The sequence below is a fragment of the Varroa destructor genome, unplaced genomic scaffold (assembly GCF_002443255.2).
Source record: "Varroa destructor unplaced genomic scaffold, Vdes_3.0 BEIS01000001.1, whole genome shotgun sequence".
NCBI lineage: Eukaryota > Metazoa > Arthropoda > Arachnida > Mesostigmata > Varroidae > Varroa > Varroa destructor.
Genome location: NW_019211454.1, coordinates 4610387 through 4631663, shown reverse-complemented (window position 1 = coordinate 4631663; position 21277 = coordinate 4610387). Strand labels below are relative to the sequence as shown.

The window sequence follows — 21277 nt, the reverse complement described above, 5'->3', positions numbered from 1 at the left end:
ATATAACATCTACTTTTTATGCATTCATGCATGCTTTTTATGCATTATGATTAATTTTCGTGTTCCTTAAATTTGAATTCGATTGTGAATTTCTTTAGCGATATTTTATAGATCTTTCAAAAGTCGATGTTGATTGACAACGTATACCGTCGATTTTAAAAAACAACATGTTCTTTATCCCAGTATGGTCGCGTAGCGCGAAGAAAATTCTATAATATTTAGCCTCTGCTTGATAGCAAACCTTTATTTTCTGCTGCGAATTGCTTAGATCAAGTGTTTATTTGGCGGTACCAGTTCGGGTACCGAAGGCAATTAGTCCAAAGAACTCCTAATTCAGTCTGCACAATCGAAAATAAGGCTTTTAGATCTTTATTATTGATTTACTTCTGTATATCATTGTAAAGTGCTTGCTTCTCTTTGCGTCCGTAGTCGACTTAGTCTCGACAGATGAAGATGCCAGTTAAAAAAGTGCACCTTCGACGTCGTTATCTATTTTGTCTTGTGTCGAGGTCAAAGATGTGTCGAAGCAGCAAGGTATACTTGTGCGAGGTCTAGTGTAAGCTCCATACCTGAATATATTGTTCGAAAGTGGTTTGTGAAACTCAATAGTGATATCTTGAAAGTGGAAGATACGCTTCGTCTTGCTTGGTTATCTCAGGTCGATTCAGACTAATTGAGAGCAAGCACCTTTGAAGGATAAGAGGCTGCAAACAACTTGTGAATAGAACGAGAAAAAGATATGCAATCATATGAATATCAACAGCCATCTTCAGTTTATAAAAATCTACTCCAAAAATTAAAAGTTCATGTGTAGCATAAAAGCTGAATGAAAAACACAAAAAAACACGGCTTCACAAGTTCTCAATATCTCGCCCAGCGTGGAGCAACACGCGGTCGTGATAACCGGGTTCTACATTAAATTATTAAGCTGAACAATAAGTGAAGCCTCCACGCCGGTATCAAACAGGAAGAGAAGTGGATATCTCCGGTAGATACGCTCATGTTCAGAGCTAAGCAAAGTTCGAAAAAAAACACATTTTGTATTGGTGAGACTGAAAGTATTCTATGCACCGCGAGACACTTGAAAGACACGAGGCGATTAACAGGAATCTGTGTAAGGCGCAGTGCTATTCAACAAAATAGCCATGATAAACGAATTGAAGTTATTCTTTTCCACCAAAATAAAAGCAGGTTGCACCTGGCAAAGATTGTGAAGACTTTCTCACAAGATTTTGGGTAAGAGGTTCTTTTGCGTCCACAAATTTTTCCGACTTCGCATCTACTTTGTCCGATTAGTATTTATTAAAATATTATTATTATTAAAATAAGTTCCCAGTCGTACGTTTGAAAATGAAAAGCGTAATTAAATGTGGCTGGATGGATTGTTTAACACTAAATCTAAAGAGAAGTAATACATAAAATGGCTGAAACATGGGAGAAGGCTGTGTAGTGTGACGGTGAATACAAAATTAATTCATTTGCTGGCACAAATTCCTGCTAATGTTATTGTTTTCCTCAGCAGTTTGCGTCTTTCATAAGCAAATACGAAATGCGAATGAAAGACGACTAATGTTTCGTATACTTCCTGATGAATGAAGCTGCGTAGTATGAATGATTGCGAAGTAGAGTCAGATTAGAAGCTCAGAAATTTAAAAAAAATCAAGAATGTTAGTTGGGACAGCCGAGTATTTTATTCTTGAAAGAGTAGAACTTTCGACTAGTCATAATTTACCTGCTATGCTTATTGTCTGATGGTTTTTTGGGTATGCTTATCCGATTTACAGAGGTCTGCCGGCATATATGAGGCAACTGTCAATGGTTCGATTGCTAGCCCACGTTCGGTATGCTCATGTAAAGATGAACATCCTTAAGGTCTATTCCGATCCTGTAGAAGCGGCAGTCAAGGTAGGTCATGGAAGTTCAGCTGACTCAATCAAATTAGGTTCTATGACTAAATATAGGGCCGAAATTCGTGTGAGAATATTCTGCGAGGGGACACCACTCATTAATGAGATGGTTGCTGCAATCACACAGTCGTTATACTTTATGCATTAAAACGGCGCGACTTTCATCACGTTGCCACGTAAATCAATCAATAAAACGGTACTTTTGCTCATTGCGTTCACTAATCAACTACAGTTATCTTAAGGGTAGTAAGTCTATCATATTTCATTGAAAATATAGAAAATGAGTCAATGTCATGTTTTTTTCACTCTGTCTTTATACAGTACCTTGGGCCAAAGTTTATTCCCTTGTGGGTTCGGCCTACCCTGTATGATATTCTATTTGATGAAAACGTGAACATTATATTGTGTCAACGTTACTCACTGCAAGAAACATGACTACCTGAGTGAAGAGAAATGTCTTTCAATAGTTACCATTTGAAAGATTGTAATCGTGATGGGCCTTTTTTAGGTTCGGTGGCGTGTGGATGCATTATCAGGATTGCGAATCGTGATTCTGCTCTGGAAGTTCAATATATTAAAATATCGAGACTTTCTGAACAAAAAATCAGAGTGAGTTTACTCAACGGGTCAACTTGATTGTATTTGCGTTCTCTTTTCATACGTAGAAGACTGCAAAAGTACCATTGCATGTCCTAAGCTTTTTTGTATTTACAGCGAACAATGGTCACATTACTCTCTTACAGATAATAACACTAGCAGTGAATGAAATAAAATAATGACAAAAACAGCTTGTGGGCTCGATCTTTATAAATTTCTAGATTACAAACTGATTTCTACTTTATTTTGTGATTGTAGTTTTACTGACGGCTTTTCGATATTCTACGTGAACTCGGACGGCAAAATTTGGAAGCACGTCGTGGACAAAATGGTTCCCGATGAAGATCGCGCAGTCGTTGACACAGAAAAAGACGCTCTAGCGGCTAAACTTTCCGCCGCACTAATAGTCGGATGGGGTGGGGTTCAGGCTGTCAGTGACATGTTGTAACAACTAAGGGGTTACTAATTCTGTAAAAGCTACATCCGTCTAAAGCTAGAAAGTGATCAAGTTCCTCACTTCTTGATCCTTCCACTTCTCTTATCAAAAAAGATTACGACAACGTAACCTAATGTCGCCTTTGCGAGACTGACGTGTCTGGTCTCACAAAACCTTGTTACTCTATATATATATATATATATATATATATATATACAAACACACACACACACACAAACATGCATAACGATTGTAGCTGTGGAATATAGAAAGCTCATAGACTCTGAGCAAGCACAGAACATCAGCGTATGAGTTCCAGCTGTTTTCTGGAATTAAGGATGTTTCGAATCTAGTAGCTAAGGATCGCATAAGAAAGATCATATGTGGCTTACCGTGCACTGATTTATGATAAAAGTGAACGAGACCAGGACTTTTCAGCATGGAAAATGAACGGGTTTTCACTTCAGTGATAACGCCGGAAACGAGAGAGAGAGAGAGAGAAAGCGAGAGCGAGCGAGCGAGAGAGAGAGAGAGAGTGAGAGAAAGAAAACGCGTTGGAAATTAAAAGAACGTGTCGGAAGTCAAGTACCAATCACTGATAACGGTGGATGTCGGAAACGAAGTGTGTATGCAATAGGTTTTAATAAATTTTTATCCGTCATGCTAAATCAATATATGAGCGGTCGTCATTGTTGCCATTTCGTTATAGTTAAATAAACAATTTCTTTAAGCAAGACACATACTGTTATCAAGCTCTAAACATCTCAGATAAGGAGAGTGATAACGGCGGAGGGAATTAGTGAAGTATGATTGGCTGACGATAGTACAGCGGCGCATGCTAGCTAGGTTTAGCCTGCGCATTCCATGTTCTTTACGAGTACAGATACAAAAAAAAACTGAATAGAAACCACCGAATTCGTCATACGATTCCATATCCTTCATTATTTTTTTCTCTATTTCGTAACTAGACATTACCATCTGAATATATACTTACAGAACAAACAGGGAATGCAAATTGGTCTAAATCCTATTATTCCATATTCGCACAATAATTAATAATTCGTTTATTCCAGCGTGGATTTGTTTTTATTTATCGTCAAGAATGATTATAAATACCTAAATCAGTACATAACCACAAATCTTAACATATGAAGCAGGGTAAATAGTTTCAACTATATGACATATTGTATTAGTCCGGTGCAAAAAGGTTGAATTTATGGTTGTTGCTGTTTTGTTGTTGTATAAACTTGTGTGACTTCCAATGTCCTACTGTCATATTTCACCGGTTTCTCTATCGGAATTCTCATGGATGCAATATAACTTAAGGGCATATATAAACTACAGTAACAGAGTTACACTTATTAGACCGCAATCACTCAATACCAGTAAAGCGAACATTTTTCGAATAAAACGTTTATGTTTAAATCATCAGTTCTTTAAACAGTGTCGCCAGATGCGCTCGGTTATGTTCGTTCACAAGCGTCAGGAGGACGGCACATATTTTATACATATATATTTACACCTTTAGAAAGTGTTCATTTTACGCGTCTGGTTATTACAGTGATAAAAAAAAAAAAAATAAGAACTGTGGGCGACCGATTGTAGCTGGACGAATTGTAATACCAGTACGCAGAGTGGATGCACTTGTGTTATCGATGCATTCCGCTCCGAGCTCGGGGTATCAGCGGTCTGCTTAGCGATGGCAGTACCGTACATAACAGTCACAACATATATTTGACTTGTGATACGAAAAAAGCGGTAGTGGGGTTGAGGCTTTACTTTTATTGAGAGACGACATTAATGGCTAACAGTGTGCGTTGTAGCATTCGTTGGCAAATCAAAAGAAATAACCAATCTTCGTACTGAACAAACTAAAAGATCTTATCAAACTCCCTGCAGGTTGGCGATAGAGCGTTATTGGCTAGTACCCTAGCCCGTTTGTCCTGCGATTACCCCTTCCGATATTGATGAATCTGCAAATACACCTCAACTATACGATACTAACACCAGAATTACAAACTGTTACTTAATGCTATCGCTACAAAATTATAGGTTTATAGAGTGGCTTATTACCGAAAAGAGTTTGGTTTCGTAAGGTCTTCATTGAAATCGGCCTCTTGATATGGTAAACCAGGCCGGTTTTAACCCATTAGACTACTTCTAACGGAAACCAGCAATAACCTTTTTGAAGAAATCTGTAGGCAACATATTTGGTATTTGCATCCATGGGCCATTGAAACCGCTGAATAAAGTAGCGTAATCGATTGGCGAGGACGTGTAATCGTACTACGAGACGATGACAGTGGCTTCGTTCGTTGCCCTGCGCGATCCGTTTGCTGGAAAATGAAAGCTAGTATTTTTTGTGGCTCGATGTAAAGAGCAGTATTGCAGTAGGTAAGCACGCAGGCTGTTCATGTTTACGTGGTTTTGCTCTTGTAGAAGCCATTTTTGTTGCGGCTCTTCTACCCGATTTTCACGGAAAGCATCATTACCATCAACGTCGTTGTCATTGTCGTAATCATCATCTTCCTCACCATAATCACCAGTGCCTTTCTCGAGTTGGACAATGAATCGTCATTATTACTTTAGCTATTGCAATGCACTTCCTAATTAAGAGCATATCATGCAGGCCGAGAGGTAGTTAGAATGTGTTAATTGTTTCATGAATAGTTAGTGGTGAGAATAAAAGGCTGTTAAAAGCAGAAATTTAATTTTGATAAGCCGTTTTGTCTGGTACCGTACAGTAAAGTCTAGAAGAATAGAAAAGCGCTAGCCAACAATGTTCTAACCTTACCTATTGTTTTCTTAGTTCAACTATATCTCAAAAAGGGATACCTGTTGGGTGTCAAAAATCAAGTCTGAGAGGGCTCACAAAGCTTTCTGTCTGACTATAAGTTGTCGAAAAATGAAATAAGTAAACAGGATCGATGATTGTACGCACATAAATTAGTAGTAATTATTGTCTTGTCTATTAACTTTTATAAGAGTCCTAATGCGAGATCTAAAAGTTGGTCCAGTGATACGTAGAAGTTCTGAAAAATTTCTTGGATTCAGTTTTTGTAGTGGTTAGGTATGAACGCTATATATTCGTTGGTATTTCTTTACTGCAGTCTCAGCCTATAATAGTATGTAAAGGAAAGACTTATTTATGCATATACAGTACTTATCTATGCTCAGGTATTTTATTGCTTACCGCTGTTTTGTGAGTCATTCGCCCTGGCCTATGATAGGTAAATAAAGTTATTCAGTATTGAGTCTGTACCATCTATTTAATGTTTGGCCAGTTTTTCTGCAGTTACACCGTACTCTCGTAAGATATAATTTATCTGTAGCATGTTACAAACATCAACCTTCGAACACGAAGATATTGGTTCATTATATCGGGGCGATACGTTCTACAAACAACACATTTCATCGTAGCCTAGCAGATATACTGTCAACGGATACTTTGTTGTGTAGAACAAAATGGTGTCATATAAAGCGGACAACTGGAATGTTATAGTTTACCTGGCTGTGATTGAGCAAACTTTAGACAAGTTTTTCTTTTTACCTAGATATATTTGCTGCACCATGGCCACATTATGTGGTCAATTACGGATCGCTAGGAAGGTACTAACTGCTGGTCGGACATCTTGTCTTGATCATGTAGTTTCTTTTATGGTCAGCTGGAATAGATTTGTAGCAGTTCACGTCCATCAACGACGCAAAAATTCCTGGTTTCAGTCGAAGCTGATGCTGATGATAACGGAACAGAGTACTCAATACAAACTGCTTACCATACTTTTTATACACATACCGCTTATATTATAGTTATGACCGCTTATTTTGTGTTTTGATAGGATCTATTGTGGGCTGAAGTTGCACCTATACGGGCCTGAAGCACTATTTAGCATCGAAGCTCCTTTCGAAGCACTAATAAGACTTTTTTTGTACCTGAGACGAACGGTTCCCACGATAATCTGAAATGCTGATTAAACTCAATATTTACTTGCCGAGCGTTTGAATCGCCATTTTACTGGCTAGAAGATAATTCAATGGAAAGCATTTATGATGGAATTTTTAATGAGTGTTCTCTATATATATAAGTAAACTACCTAAAAGATTAGACATTTGTAGGACGCCCCGCAGATAGCGACTCAACGCTTTAAAATCGAGATATATCGCTATTGAATATAAATTAGACAAAATACAATTGACCATTATCTAAAGAAACTATTCAAAACTTATGCTATAAAATTAGACACGTTTATTTATTTTAAGTTTGCTTATACCATTAGAGGTAATTTCCTTCGGCTCCAACGAAACAAGTTTTTTTAATAATAATAATGTTAATTATATCACATTGATTTGAATATGTAAACGCTGCGTTGCTTTATGTAAGAATCGGCTAGTTGGTTGTCCTAGTAATAATTGTAGAACGCAACAAATATTAAACATAAATGTTAAATTCTAAACATGGATTGAATCTCATTTATTACCACCGATAGTAATCCAGTGTATTTCGGCGTCACGGTATATCTAGTGTCAGTTAGTTGAAGAATCCCTCAAACTTATTAGAAGTCGTATTCTATAACCTATTTTCAGCAAGCCAACTCATAAGACCTTTAGAATTTTTTTGGAACATAATTCTTTAAGACAGGAGTTCTTTGCCAATTAAGTGTTTAGTTAATGCCATTACAAAAGCCCCCCTTTTTTCTTTAGTTATTCTTATAAGCCGCTATATATCTGGGCATCATTGAACTTGTCTATCGTAATTCTTACCTCAGTACATTTTTATGTGTGCCATAATTTTAATTATCTATCTATAAAGTTTTTATAGTTAAGGAACATAGTGAGACCTTTATGAATGGATACATATTGATCATCATGGCTTAGCTCGCTAGCTAAGTATTGCGTCGGCTATTTGTATATAATATTGAGTACTACTTCTACTCTCAGCAAACCTTAGACAAATTTTGAAGCCAGCGCTTCAAACAAAACAAAAACAAACTGTAGAATTAGTAGTCCGTTTAAAGAAAGTAGTACATGCAGTGTCTCGCATGGTTGATCAACGTTATTTTTGCTAATACTGGTTATGTTATTTGGCTAGTTCAGTAATTCCAATTAGAACAAAAAAACGTAAAACTATTATATCTTCTTGATAATACAATAAACTTTTTGCCTGAAATCTCGCAACTAAAAGTAACAGATTTTGTTCTAAAAGAGATTAAGCTAAACGAAGCTTAAATAAGCAGAAATATTAAATATATTACTAAATAATGCTATTCAAATATCGTTTTCTATACAAGAAGGAGTGATTAGCTACGTTATTTTAATAGTAGGACACTTGCCGCCATTAGTCTTCGTCTAGTTGAACCGTATTCCGTAAACCGGAAAAGGAGATATCCCATAGAACACGGCCAGCAAAATCTTTGGTAAAGTAGCTCGGTGGATGGGTCGTAATCATTTCCATATGGCGCCTAAAAAATGAAGGTCCTATACCTAACAGAAGACAGGAAATGAAGACAACAAAATTAATCTTGTCGCAGTGGATCGGCCGATAGAAATGAGAAAAGCAAACTTTGGTTCAACTTTGAGATTAAACGAACCTACTCACGTTAAATGGTTAGCGATGAACGTAGCAGGTCGTCTTAGGCCTGGCTTGCATCCTGCCGATTATTAATGAAGCGACGGGGGACAACTGGAGGTTATTTGGTTAAATCACAGAATCGATCGCCTTCCCACGCAGTTCCCGTCTGGGAAGACATGGAGCCTTTATCGATGAAGAATAGGGGTGCAGCAAGATCAAGTTAGGGAACACTGCCAGTTAAAAGAAACCGCACAGTTTCATTTGAATCGCTTCTAGTTTTAGTCAAGACAGTGTCATGGAATCCCCTAGCAGGAAAAATGAGCTCGAGATTCCTAGATGATAACATGAACCATACCATGGTAAAAAATCGTCGAGTATAGCTAAGATCTGCTAAAGAACTAACGTACGAAGCGACTCGGATGCTTTCTGGCCATAAGATGTTTCTATCGCCTGCAGTGAATCTTCGTCAGATATCGATTCAAAAGTTATGATAAATAGATGCAATATGGTTTAAAGAAGTTAAGTTTCACCGTGATATGGCGGCTGGCTTTGATCTGAAATCTCAACAGGGCGATTGTGTACTAATAACTATTCGCTGCGTCATACACCGTACGCGGATTGAAATGTACATATTTATTTAAGATATTTATCAGAGCTATGCAAATCTGTCTACTGTAAAAAAAAAATCAAGATCATACTACTCAAAAAAAGATAAAGATAAGGTTGAAGACGGAATTTATCAGAAACACAGTGGCATAAATTTGGTTTCATCAATGGTAAATTTGATTTGCTATTTACTTATGTTTAGTAATTTAAAGATGAGTTAATTTCTATAAAGTAGTGAAAGAAACAGAAATAGATGCGTCTATTTTTACGAAAGTGGTACGAAGTTGTTTTGCATTGTATAATATTCCAATTTCTAGTAGAGTATAAACTTGGCCGTGAACCATTCCAGGTTAATAAGCTATTTTAACTAGGACCACACATTGCTACTTGGTACAAGCTCACTCACAAGCATATTGCCATTTAGAGAAGCTTTAGCTGTAGCAAAAAGAGTCAAAATATGTGTTTAGATTTAGACGAACTGACGAAGACAAGCAAGGGACTGTTGTTTGTCGTAAATAAATTTCATCTATTATTTTTCTGTAGTAGAAAAAGCCGTAATACGCGATCCAGAGGCCTGGGACGCACTAATGCGAAAATACATATACATATATATATCATACATATAATACTTAGGGACACGTAACGTAAATAAAATACGGCTATGAATTGAAAAACATGCAGAAGAAAATCTCGCATACGTTTCTGACTGATGTAGCGATCATCAGAAAACATAGTTATGAATTGACATGAATACAAAATGTTGTTTATCAAGGGTTAGTTATAGATATTATTTATATACACCTTAATTAATAATTATATTTTATTAATAATAATATATTATTTATATTTAGGATGATACATGCGTACGCTCTGAATCGCATGAAAATGATCTACTTTCGAATTATAACAGATATTACTTCACTATTTGTAGGTCCACTTCCACTGAGATCCGAATTAGCTTGGAATTAATATTCAGCCGTAAAAAGGTTTTTCCTGTTTAGCAAACTCAACAGAATTGAAATCCTGTCCTCGTGATGACTAACGTGTTCGCTTGTTTAACTTAGAACCACTTGGGCTAACCTAGGTTTGGAACCGGCCTAGATGAATGCCTAGGGTGTAAGGGGCAATGAAGAGAACCGCAGCAGGTCTGGTTGTACTTTACGCTAGTCCTACCTGGGGACGTGAATCTCGAATCTCTGAGAAGAACTACATAAACACGCTACTAGTAGCTCAAAAAGTAGTTGGTGGCACGAGATTCCAAAACAGTGTCCATGGATGCGGTAGTTATAGCTAGCAAAAATAGTCTCACAATGTGCCTTTGCCAAGAAGTGAGACGAAGACGCTGATTTCAAAGGCGGCCGCTCCAGACAAACACGGTAAGCAAGCAGGAAAACTGGTGACTAGATAGACCCAGGAACGCTTTTAGAAAACCCATTTGGGCCTTGAATTCGGTATGAAGCTGGTGTGGGGTACCGATTAACTATGAATAACCAGCAAGAGTCACAAGTCGACGCCACGTTATCTGAAGGGCACTACAAATTGCAAATGTAGACTTGCTCATTAGGAAAAGCAGAGCCGTACCGGTTCTGATATTTTAAAGGTCTACTAGAAAGGCCCAGTACGCTCTAGCTAGTTGATGACATAATGGCTAAAGCTTGTTAAAATATGTTATTAATTTGATGCATTTTGAGTGATTCATTAGCAACCCTCCTGTTATCAATTATTGATTTTCCTCTCTCAGTCAATAAGATCTTGAAAAACTAGTATTGCACTATATCTGTATGAAGCTCAAAAAGGCCTTTCTACTTCTCACATGTCCCAACCATAGAAAAACCACATCTAACTCATGTTTGACGCTAATATTTACGTCCACTATGCTTTATTGCGGCCATGGTTAGCCGGCAACTTCAACAGCCAATACTAAGTTTTTTTGCAACGAATTAGTACAATAGGCTTTTCGAATAACCCATTAACCATTTAATCCAAATGGTGTTCGGTCATTCTCAGTTTCAGACCGATGTGGCCAAGATAGGCATGCAACTATATATGTTATGCGGATCTGAAAAATATGGGACACCTAAAGGCAGCACCAGCATGTAGAATGCTACAATTGTCTAGGCGATTATAGACAGTATGGTCTGTTCAGAAGGGCTTAGGCGTCAGTACGATCCATATGGAACGTATTATGAGATTTAAAGAGGAACTAGTCGAAACAAAGCGAAGACTGAGAGTTGGAGAAAATTAGAATAGCTGCTTTTTTAGTTAAGGCTAACTATAATGTAGCTACTTTATCCTGTTTAAGGTTCCAATGTAATGTGCACAGTCTTCCAGGCATTGGTTGCAGTTGGGTCCGGCGGATAGAGATTAGACGAAGAATGTTTTTTAAACACAGAGGGTATATATCACACGTCCCACGCGGATCACTTAAGAAAATAGCTCCATGCATCGAAGATAGTGCAAACCTGCAGTTGCAAAAACAGGCGCAAAACCGGACCTAGACCTACTTTGCTTTGAGACGTTTTATTTATGTTTATAGAATTAAGATCCGAGTTTCTCTATGCACTGCAGGCCAGCTCAACCATTTTAGTTCCCTATGACGCGACTGAGCATTGAGGTTTGTGCGCAAAATCATGGGCATTGAACCTTCTACCCATTTTGCTAAGGGACTTCACAACAGCGCGGGAGGATTTTAATGAGTGGTGTGGTTATAGATATGCGGCCTGTGTTGGTAAACTTAGAAAATGGGTAATTTTATAAACACTGATTAGCATGCACATAATGGGATTATTTAATTAGTCTAGAAATTTTACCAAGCCAGAAGAGTGCTGTATTTACTTTATAATACAGTAAACCGTTCGGCTTTGAAGCATTTAAGCATTACCGTAAAAAGGAATTATTCGAAGACAGAGCGTTAAAACGATATTACAATATGATGTAATATTTAGAAAATTTTTTAGAATAATGTGGCAATCTGAAGAACATCGATGGTGAAAAGAAGCGTGTGTGTGTCTATCAGCACAATTCAGTCATAAAATAAAACATTGAGCACGTATTATCCAATGTATAATCGTATCGACTAAACAGTGGATATACGAATCCAGGTCAAAATTTACTCAGTGAATTTAGAACTTTATGAGAAAACTTCAAGAACTAACATTGGCATTTTGATTTGTCTTGTATAGATTACTGTTAAGTTCGAAAGTCATTCGAAGCGTCATACAATGATGACAGTAATGATATGTAAATACTGAGCTTTATTTGATCAGAAAATTACACACCTTACAGATAGACTCGCCTAGCGATCTCGCACGACCTTCCAATGGCACTAATAAGACTTAAAAAGAAGATTCGGGCAGTCATCAACTAACAAAAAACAAATAGAATTAGCAATAAAATGGTAAAAGAAAAAAAGAAATAGGGAGGCTTAAAAAACGCTCTATAAATGGTAACAAGGGGGCTGTCCTGGCGTTGGGTCTGTTACAGACATGAGGTAAAAGAAAAGCCACGAATTGGCGAGTAACCCTGGCCAAACGACTAAATTATTGTTATTATTAGCAACCACTCGGTTCCTAACTATTGGGCATAGGGCGGATCTGAAATACGCATTTACTGGCCAGGGATAATACTCTGAGCTTCCTTCGATGATGATCAGTAAACCATTAAGATCTATAGTTCAATTGTTGTGCTCACCACTGAAACTTATTCAGAACCGAATGATTTCAGATGATTATTATTTCCATATTAACCTATGAGATTTCACTCATTGCAAATTTGATCCCCACTAGCTCAAATTAATCATCTTATAACTGACCTGGTCGGAGAGATGTCTGCGCAGTTGCTTTTAAGTAGGACTACAATAGCTTTAACTTAACATAATTTAATAAAATCCAGAGACCTCTATGACGGAAAAATTTCTCAGTTTGAGGTCAACTAACCACTGCACGGTTCTATAGAGGATCATGAAGACAAACCAACTTAATGTAGACGATCTTATTAATTTCTAGATTATTATTGTATGTACAAGCAAGTAATGTTGCCTCTTTTTTTGTCGCTACCAACATATCCAGGGATCGGTTACCTCTTGTGTATAGTTGTATGCGTGTCGCTATCTGACTTAAACGGGGTATATATATGTCCTGAAAATGTTTTGTCCTAGGCGAGGAACAAATTGAACATAATTGGGGTGTATGAGTTACAAAGAAGCTATTCGGACTCTTTTTCTGCATGTCGGAGGAGGTAATTACAATTTTGTTGATATTCAGCTTTATTCTCTACGTAGAACAACGCTTTACATTGTGGTTTTCGTTTAACTTGGGTAACATTCACTAAGTTATTCGCGCTTTATCATCTGCGGCCATCTGCGGAAATCACTGACACTAACCTATTCTCGAAAAGGCTGTGAATTCGGCCATAACCGCAGGAGATAAGTGCTAATGAAGAAACGTAACCGTAAAACAACGCCACGTAATTGGCCTCCAAACCCATGCTTAGTTAATTGTGCATCACGATGTAAAAATATTTCAATATTAGAGGAGATCCAAGTTCTGGATTAGTTAAACAGGAAAGGTCTGCTCAAGAGAGGTTGGGTGGAAATAAGTTTAAAAATGTAATTCCATAAAAAGCGATGTAAAAACGATCTGTCGAAAAGATGCAGAATTATGAAACGATCAGTACAATACGATTATCAGTAAAACGTCGATTACACGTTATCAATATAGAATTGTATCAGTTGGATAGCATACGCATGCATTTGTAGTAGTTTTACCCAGGCCTACCTAGTAGAGAAAATTAAAACTATGCCATGATACTTGTATATTTTCTTACGCTGATTACCGTGAGTCTCAAGAAAAATTCTAGGTTTGATTATGGAGAATTTCAATACAAAAATCGCAGTTGTTTGGGGTTACGAGCCTTTGATCTTTTTGCATTGGTTAACTTCAAGGTTCGTAGAAAAAAAACTCGTCCTCTATACGCGAAACCTAATGAGACCAAATTACTTTAGATCACTATTATTTGTATATTAAGCTCTTCCAGGTTTATTTAGATAGGCTGTCTATAATTTACGGACAAAACACTCATCTCGTTAAATTTAAACACGCACAGCCTTACAATATGGAGAATCGGTATTGCTAAGTCCTATACATTTTCTTTCAGACTCCCGTAATCCACTGAATACAATGCTAGAGGTTAAGGCCTTTGCGAAATGACGAAATTCTAAAAGCTCTCGACCTCGTAAATAAACATTTGACCTATAATTATCCTTCAGCCAGAATGATTATGTTTTTTAATTAATAACTCATTTTATGGTATATGTCGATGGCGGAGCTCAAACCAGAAGTTTAGCCGTCTGAAACACCGCTTCGACTCGCGTTTGGTCGTGGGTCGACCCTCGAACCAAAATGCCCTCGAACATAGCGCATAGATAGCATGGCTTCTTACTGCAGGTTTTGTATCGCGAAATGCCAGTAATGACAAATATTCGAAGGGAGGCTATTTATATCTAGGTTATTAATGACATAATGCACCCGCACTTCAGGATGACATACCAAATTGTGACTCACAAGATAACGAATGTAGCGGCAAAGAAGTGGCCGCGTTAAGACTATAAATGACGGTGGGAAGCATCATTGTCATGGCTTCGAAGCTTTCAGTTCCTGGATTCCAATCACAAAATGCCAAGAAGTTTTTGTGACGAATTGGAGCATGACTCGGCAGGAACTTCACAGGAGCACAGATCACAATCATCATCATATGACTTTTTCAGCAAGTTGTTAGTTAGTGTAGTTGATTTTACTAAATCAAACGTCAATCAATAGCCTAACGCTACATGCGCAGTTCACAGTTGTTGATCTCTATGCTTAATTATTGAGACAAAGCCCACAAATGGAGCCCTGCCTTCTGCGGGGCATTCTGTGGGTGGGCAATATACAGTCGTTGACAGCAATTGAAAGGATTGAAAAACGGATTTAGGCTGAAATTTGTACATTGCCGAAAAACAAACTTCAACCTTGTGAGGTCCCAACAACCCAAATGAATTTCAAGATAATTGTATTAGGTATCGTTGTGCACGGTCATACTTGATGTTTACGTTCATTCATTAGACGAGATGTCACCATAAGGCATCTAACCTTAATATACAGTTTATGTTTTAGCACGTCAGTTCCGCCTAGAGTGATTGTTAACTGCTTCTATAGATCTTTTAACAATTGAAGTCTATCTTATTCATTTGTAGCACAAAAGATAAATCTTTAGAGTCAAGTAATGCTTTGTAGTTACTCTACTACATTGTCCTTGTACAAACCTGGGGTCAGAGGATCCCTTCTTCTGTATAATTTATTCATTTTTTAGGAAAAGATTTGACAATAGTGGCTGTTAAATTTTAGCATATTGCCGATTCGTTATATTGATTTAACGCATGATCCTATACGCCGCCAAGTTATCTGATATATTTAGTTTTTTTTTTTGTAAATTCGGCTTTGTTTTATGGAGATATACATTAGTGCGAGCTACTCGAATGCATCAAACGTTCCCATCTGGTTTGAAAGCTTTATGCGAAAAGACCTTTGAAAATGTTGTCGACGGCTAAAAACTGGCGCTATGGTAAGGAATTGTCCCTTTTGTTTACCTGTTGCTGATAATTGACTTCAAAATGATGTTAAACCAATTGTATACAATTCGGAACAGCTGTGCCAAACTGTATGTTCTTGTCTGGCAATTTTGTAGCCTTGTGATCGTGCCGCCGTAGAACAAAAATGACAACAAAACAATCTGAATTGCAGATGTATTACCAGGATTTATGTCACCGTTATGATTCTTGTTCCGTTGAAAATAATATCTCACGCAAATAGGGCAAGCTGGTTACAGAAAAAACGTTGCCCCGAGTTTCCTACGTTGTGAGTGTATATCATGTCGTTGCACTATAATGGAAGCTTTGCACGCGACATTCATATTTAGGCGTCGATGACAGTGGGTAGATTACACTGCTCCCTTTGAACCCGCAGGCCGACGAAAGTGCAGTATAGTCAACAATCGATGTATATATTGAAACTGAACAAAAACAAGTAGAATAATGTTTGAGCTAAGCAAAATGTTGAAAGCCGTCCTTAGCCATCTGTGTTAAATTTCAGCCTGTTGTCAACTAGTGGCTTCCAGAAAATCAAGCTGAAAAACGTCGCAGACGATTTTCTAGAACTGTCAACTGACCCTGTTTCTACTTTTTAAATTCAAATTATGGCGCGTACAGTGCTGTGAACACGCGATATATTAATACTGTTAATGAAGCTGAATAGTTAATTAATTAACTAAAATAGCTAACGTTTCAACTGTAGAAATTACAAGTCAGGTAAGGGCTCGGTATCAGTAAGCCAGTAACCGTTATATTATCGTTACACGTTAAGTTCGCGTGAATCTTGTCTTTCATCCAGGCTACACTTAATTTTTAATCGACAAAATGATAATCATTCAAATTCGTATGATTTCCATATGTAGCGATCCGTTCCAGCATTCTATATATATATATATATATACACATATATATATATATATATATAACATTCAACACCTTTGATCTCCATATCTGACAAGTAACAAAAAACACAGAGCTTAGAACCTGGTATTTTATTTTCATAGGAAACTGTTTGATGCTGGTTGATCCGACTGATTAACGACAAGCGGATGTCATATTACTGATGTTGCAATACCTCATAACGACAAGACACATTTTCGAATTAATTTCTAGATTGTACAACTGTATTTACAGCCAGTTGCAGAACGCAGTAGAATAACTGTCGGCCATTGCGCCACGATAAGAGGTAACGCCGGCGTCATCGAATATTAACAAAGCTGGCACAAAAATGGCTGTTGGGTTGCCTCATGTATTAAGGCTTTTACGAAACACAAGTCTCCCTCGAATCGGTTTAATCCAAACGAAATGCGCCAAATTGAATACGAATGTTACAACTATGAGAACAACGACTCAAATTCTATATCTTTCGACGGATGTTGGACAAGCCAAGGCCGATACGATGTGTGGGAAAAAAACCAGTTGAGATCTGAACCGCGCTAGCAACGGAAACGTGGACTGAGATAGCGTCGTTGACAGACGCGACGGCGACCACCAAAATGTGCCCCTTTTAAAGGGAAACGATGTACACGCTTAAGTGGAATATCCAGTGGACAGGAATGATGTACTTAAAAGATAAGTTAATTTCAACTAAATACATTTCATATGTTTCGCCATGGCCAGATTAGAGGAAAGCTTGTAGAAATTTGCATCGTTCTTTTTTCCCGATAAGTAAGCCACAAACATATTTAAAACTTGTGACACTTTCATTTTTTCTTTACTAAACAAGATGCCTAACTAAATCGTAGATGTGACACCGAAGAAACTTTGCGTTTTAGCGCGATTACTTTATGTAATCCAACAGTTCTTTAATATCCAGATACTTTAGCAGTCTTAAACCACGCGTAGTACTCGAAAAGGGTCGGAGCGTTACAGATAAGCAGATTTTTACCGTTATGGTCATAGGATATTTTCTTGTTAAGCTAAACCAGAATATTTCTAAAACTTACGGAAATTCTTACAATAGAAATGTTCAATTTAGAAAAGTTCCCGTTTAACTAATACTATATTGCTCAAGTGTTCTGACAAATATGACAGATCGTTTTAGTTAGAGCATTCCTCCTTTAGAGCACGTCCTTTTTCGTAGCTTGAAACTTATCGTCAGGTTACCTAATTAGTCTAAATGAAGGTGAAAGAACGGAGTGCAGGAACAAACGCGGCACAATCAAGCTGCCTACAAATCATCACCGACTCCTCAAAAGGGATAACAAAATAAATGCAAATAAAAGGAAACATTGTCATAGAGTAATGCGCTGCCTTTTTACTCTACCCTGTTCTATAACTACGTATCAGCTTCAAGGTCTAGCTAAATATCACCTTGAACTCCACGACGGCGCTTATAGTCAAATAGAGACTTGTATTCAACCGACAGAAAATAATTAGCCTTAGTACATTCTTTATAATCACGCATTGACCAATATGGCCGATGGAAATCACACGACCGTACGTGGATTTGTCAAACCAGCTAAGATCGTTTGGCCGCCGCTCGACATTAACAACTACGTAATACCGAAACAGTCTGTCATGCAGTGAGTCAGATCCTGCAGAACGGTGTATAAGGTGCGAAACCATAATTTTTGGATGAAGGTCCGCCGCTTCTTCAATCAACAATTTTTGCCTTGAAACGGCCATCGATAGACTTCAGTCTTTCAGGACATAACAAGGCTGCATGAGATAACGAGACGAAGTTATAGCTAGGCACTTATCGACTGCCTAATTGGCAAGAAAAAAAGTTCACATTGATCAACTATTTAACGAGACTTGCGAAGCTGCTAACCGTCAAGGCTAACTGTGCGTCTTTAATAAGCCTTATTCAATATGACAAACAAGTCGATTAAAGCGCTCCTAATAACTTAATAAGATGTTTTCTAACAGCGTAAAATATTTTTGAATATAAATGAACAATGATCAAAGCCATAGGTGCAGAGGACGCCACATGTTCGTATTGATGCTTTTTTCTCCACAGACCTTATTAATATTGGCATAGAAATCCGCTAGATAAACATTGTCTAATTTGTCAATCTCAATGGTTTGAGTAACAAACAGCGAGACTATCTTTTCAGTTCGGGCGTGTATTAATACTATAAGTAATTTTTTACTGAATTTTCAAACAGGTTCAAAATTGAATTACTGATGAATTCGAGAGACCGAGTCAATTTGATTAACAGAATGACTAGCATTTTTACTAAACAGAATAATTTCAATGGTTTTTGTTGTTATCGTAGCGGTCGCTGCTGTTCCGGTATCATAAGCATCAGTAAACGATCTACAGCAGACGTAGTAGAACAGCATTTGCAGATGGGCAAGCATTCTGCAGAGAGTATCAGCATAGAATGGAGAACGAATGAGGCGCTGGAGGAGGCGAAAAGGTAGAGACGCCTTCTTGTCGAACGAATCGACGCGCCAACGCGTCATTCCGATAGCAGCAAGCTAGTCACCAGCGGACTGGACGGGCGCAGCGCAAGCTGAAGAGCTTCACGGGCCAATTCTTCTTCATTCACTACAACAACAACAGCTACAGCAACAAACCGATTACCATCGTCATCATCACCATTGTCTTGATGAAAAACAGCAGACAAAAAGCTGCAGAGGAAGAAAAAACGGAGAAAAGAATAGACAGTTGACGTGACCGATCCTCACGTCCGACATCGTCTGGGCAAACGGGAATTGACGGCGAGTCATCGCCAGCATCGGAAAGACTAGTAGCATCGGCAGGCCATAGCTGCTGTCATCAGGACACTTCGGTCATAGACTGCCATAAACATGGACGCCACGGACGTAACAGCAAGTGGACAACGGAGTCTCTTGATAGATTTTTTCCAACTACTCGTTTTTCCCTTTTGATTGTTAAGCACAGGAAAAAAAAATAGTTTCAGTCCGATCATTGAAAATCGCGAAAAGATCGCGACCGCTGCCGCAATGTGCAGCTGTAACAAGCAATAATAGCAACGACCAAAGGCAAACGTTGCTTGTTGATCGTACACTGTATAATGGTGGTAAGGCACGAAATACCTGACTCCTCCTTTTAGTGATCGTCGCCATTGTCGGAGTCGTCATCGAACAAAGCTGGCGATTGCTGCTGACCGGATGGTGTTAGATATTAACCTAGAGATGCGATTAGATGTGAAAGACGGTTGCCGGATGACCGCTTCTTTTTGAATAGCAGTTGCAGGTTACTGTTCTATTCATTGAGGTGATGATTCGATATTATGACGGCTGCTCCTGTAGCAGCCCCCAGATTTTCGTCTTTTTTTTTCCGCCCGTAGCAGGACAAATCCGTCTTTCTAATGGGCAAACTATGTGTACTGATAATAACAATAATAATAATAGTAGCAGCCTTTGTTCTTTAACCATACTACTAGTGGCGTAATAAGGCAAACAGCAACAGTGGCGGCAACAACAGGTATCGGTCTTTTGAATTGCATTCGTTCGGTCCTGGGTGTTTTGGCGTCTCCTGTTCCTGAAGTCTTTTCTCGTATTTACGATATAAAATCGATTGTCTAAGCCATAAACTGGATCTTCTCTGTGGAACAAATATACTGGCAGAATACTGATCTGCGCTCTGATGAACGGTAATTTCTCTCCAGCTCTTTTGCAGTAGACTATCTAAGAGAAAAGTGTTTTGTCGATCGTAAAATATCTCCAAAGAAGTCTTCCCAAAAAATCGGATTCATTGTCGAGTGGCTTCAGTAGAATCTGCTAAACACTGATTTTATAAGAGATAACAGCCTCATTGATCTGGATGGCTAGCTAGACGGCTGTTATGTAAACGTGAGACGATTGGGTTTAATGCGTTAAACCAGTTGTTCCTATACAGCAATCAATTAGTGATATAAGCAAGTGATCAGGCGGGCACTCGTAACTTTTACAGGGCACATGCTGCTATCGGACCTACCTAATGCTTTGTGGAAGAATATTATAAATTACAGTCGCGTCAAGCATTAACCTCGAGACCGATCGTCTAGTTCTGAAAGACATTTTACCCTGAAAGTTGCCGGAAATAGGTAAAAATAAGAAATTGACTAAAAGGTTTTGTACTTCAATTTTTATCCAATCGATAGTTTTATCTCTGATATTTTTCTGTATATTCTTAGTTACCTAACTAAACTTCCTGCGTCGATTCTTTTTTCACTTAGCGTGGTGGCTTTAGACACTGTCCACTAAGAAGTTACATTTTTCCCTCATAATTGGAAAATTTTTCCATTGAACTGAAAACGTGTTACGTCCTAGGTTCGTTACTACCGAGCTAAGTGAAAGCCACTTTGCACGACTTTCGATCATTTATTAATTCGAAGCATTAATAGAGCTTTTCTCCTCAGCTGTTTATGTTTGGCTTTGCTTGACCATTCGTTCTACGATATAAAGATATACTTTATCGCAATGAACAATTTAAGAGTGGACCAAGTTTTTGATTTCATTACCGTTGATTAGAAAATTAGATATATATAAGAGCTGCAAGGAAGATTTAATTCTATATGCGTTAATTCAATGCTGTTGTCCTGCAGAAGGCGTAGAGCTAGCTTTAAGATGAAGCATAAGGC

General features: G+C 38.0%; 1 protein-coding gene and 1 long non-coding RNA gene across 2 annotated transcripts in view; one reads left to right on the top strand and one right to left on the bottom strand.

Moving 5' to 3' along the window:
• Window positions 1-3612, top strand: part of LOC111242963 (uncharacterized protein C6orf136 homolog) — a 6049-nt gene extending 2437 nt beyond the window's left edge. Inside the window, exons 4-6 of the mRNA XM_022787935.2 lie at window positions 1785-1905; window positions 2416-2516; window positions 2763-3612. Of these exons, the coding sequence (XP_022643670.1) occupies window positions 1785-1905; window positions 2416-2516; window positions 2763-2952 (412 nt within the window). The 3' untranslated portion in view covers window positions 2953-3612. The remainder of the gene's footprint in view (window positions 1-1784; window positions 1906-2415; window positions 2517-2762) is intronic.
• A 3551-nt stretch (window positions 3613-7163) lies between these two features.
• On the bottom strand, window positions 7164-20625 carry LOC147758161 (uncharacterized). The gene is made up of 2 exons (XR_015322214.1): window positions 8537-20625; window positions 7164-8421 (listed from the first exon to the last, which is right to left on the bottom strand). It is a non-coding gene; the product is annotated as an uncharacterized LOC147758161 (long non-coding RNA).
• Window positions 20626-21277: the final 652 nt, after the last annotated feature.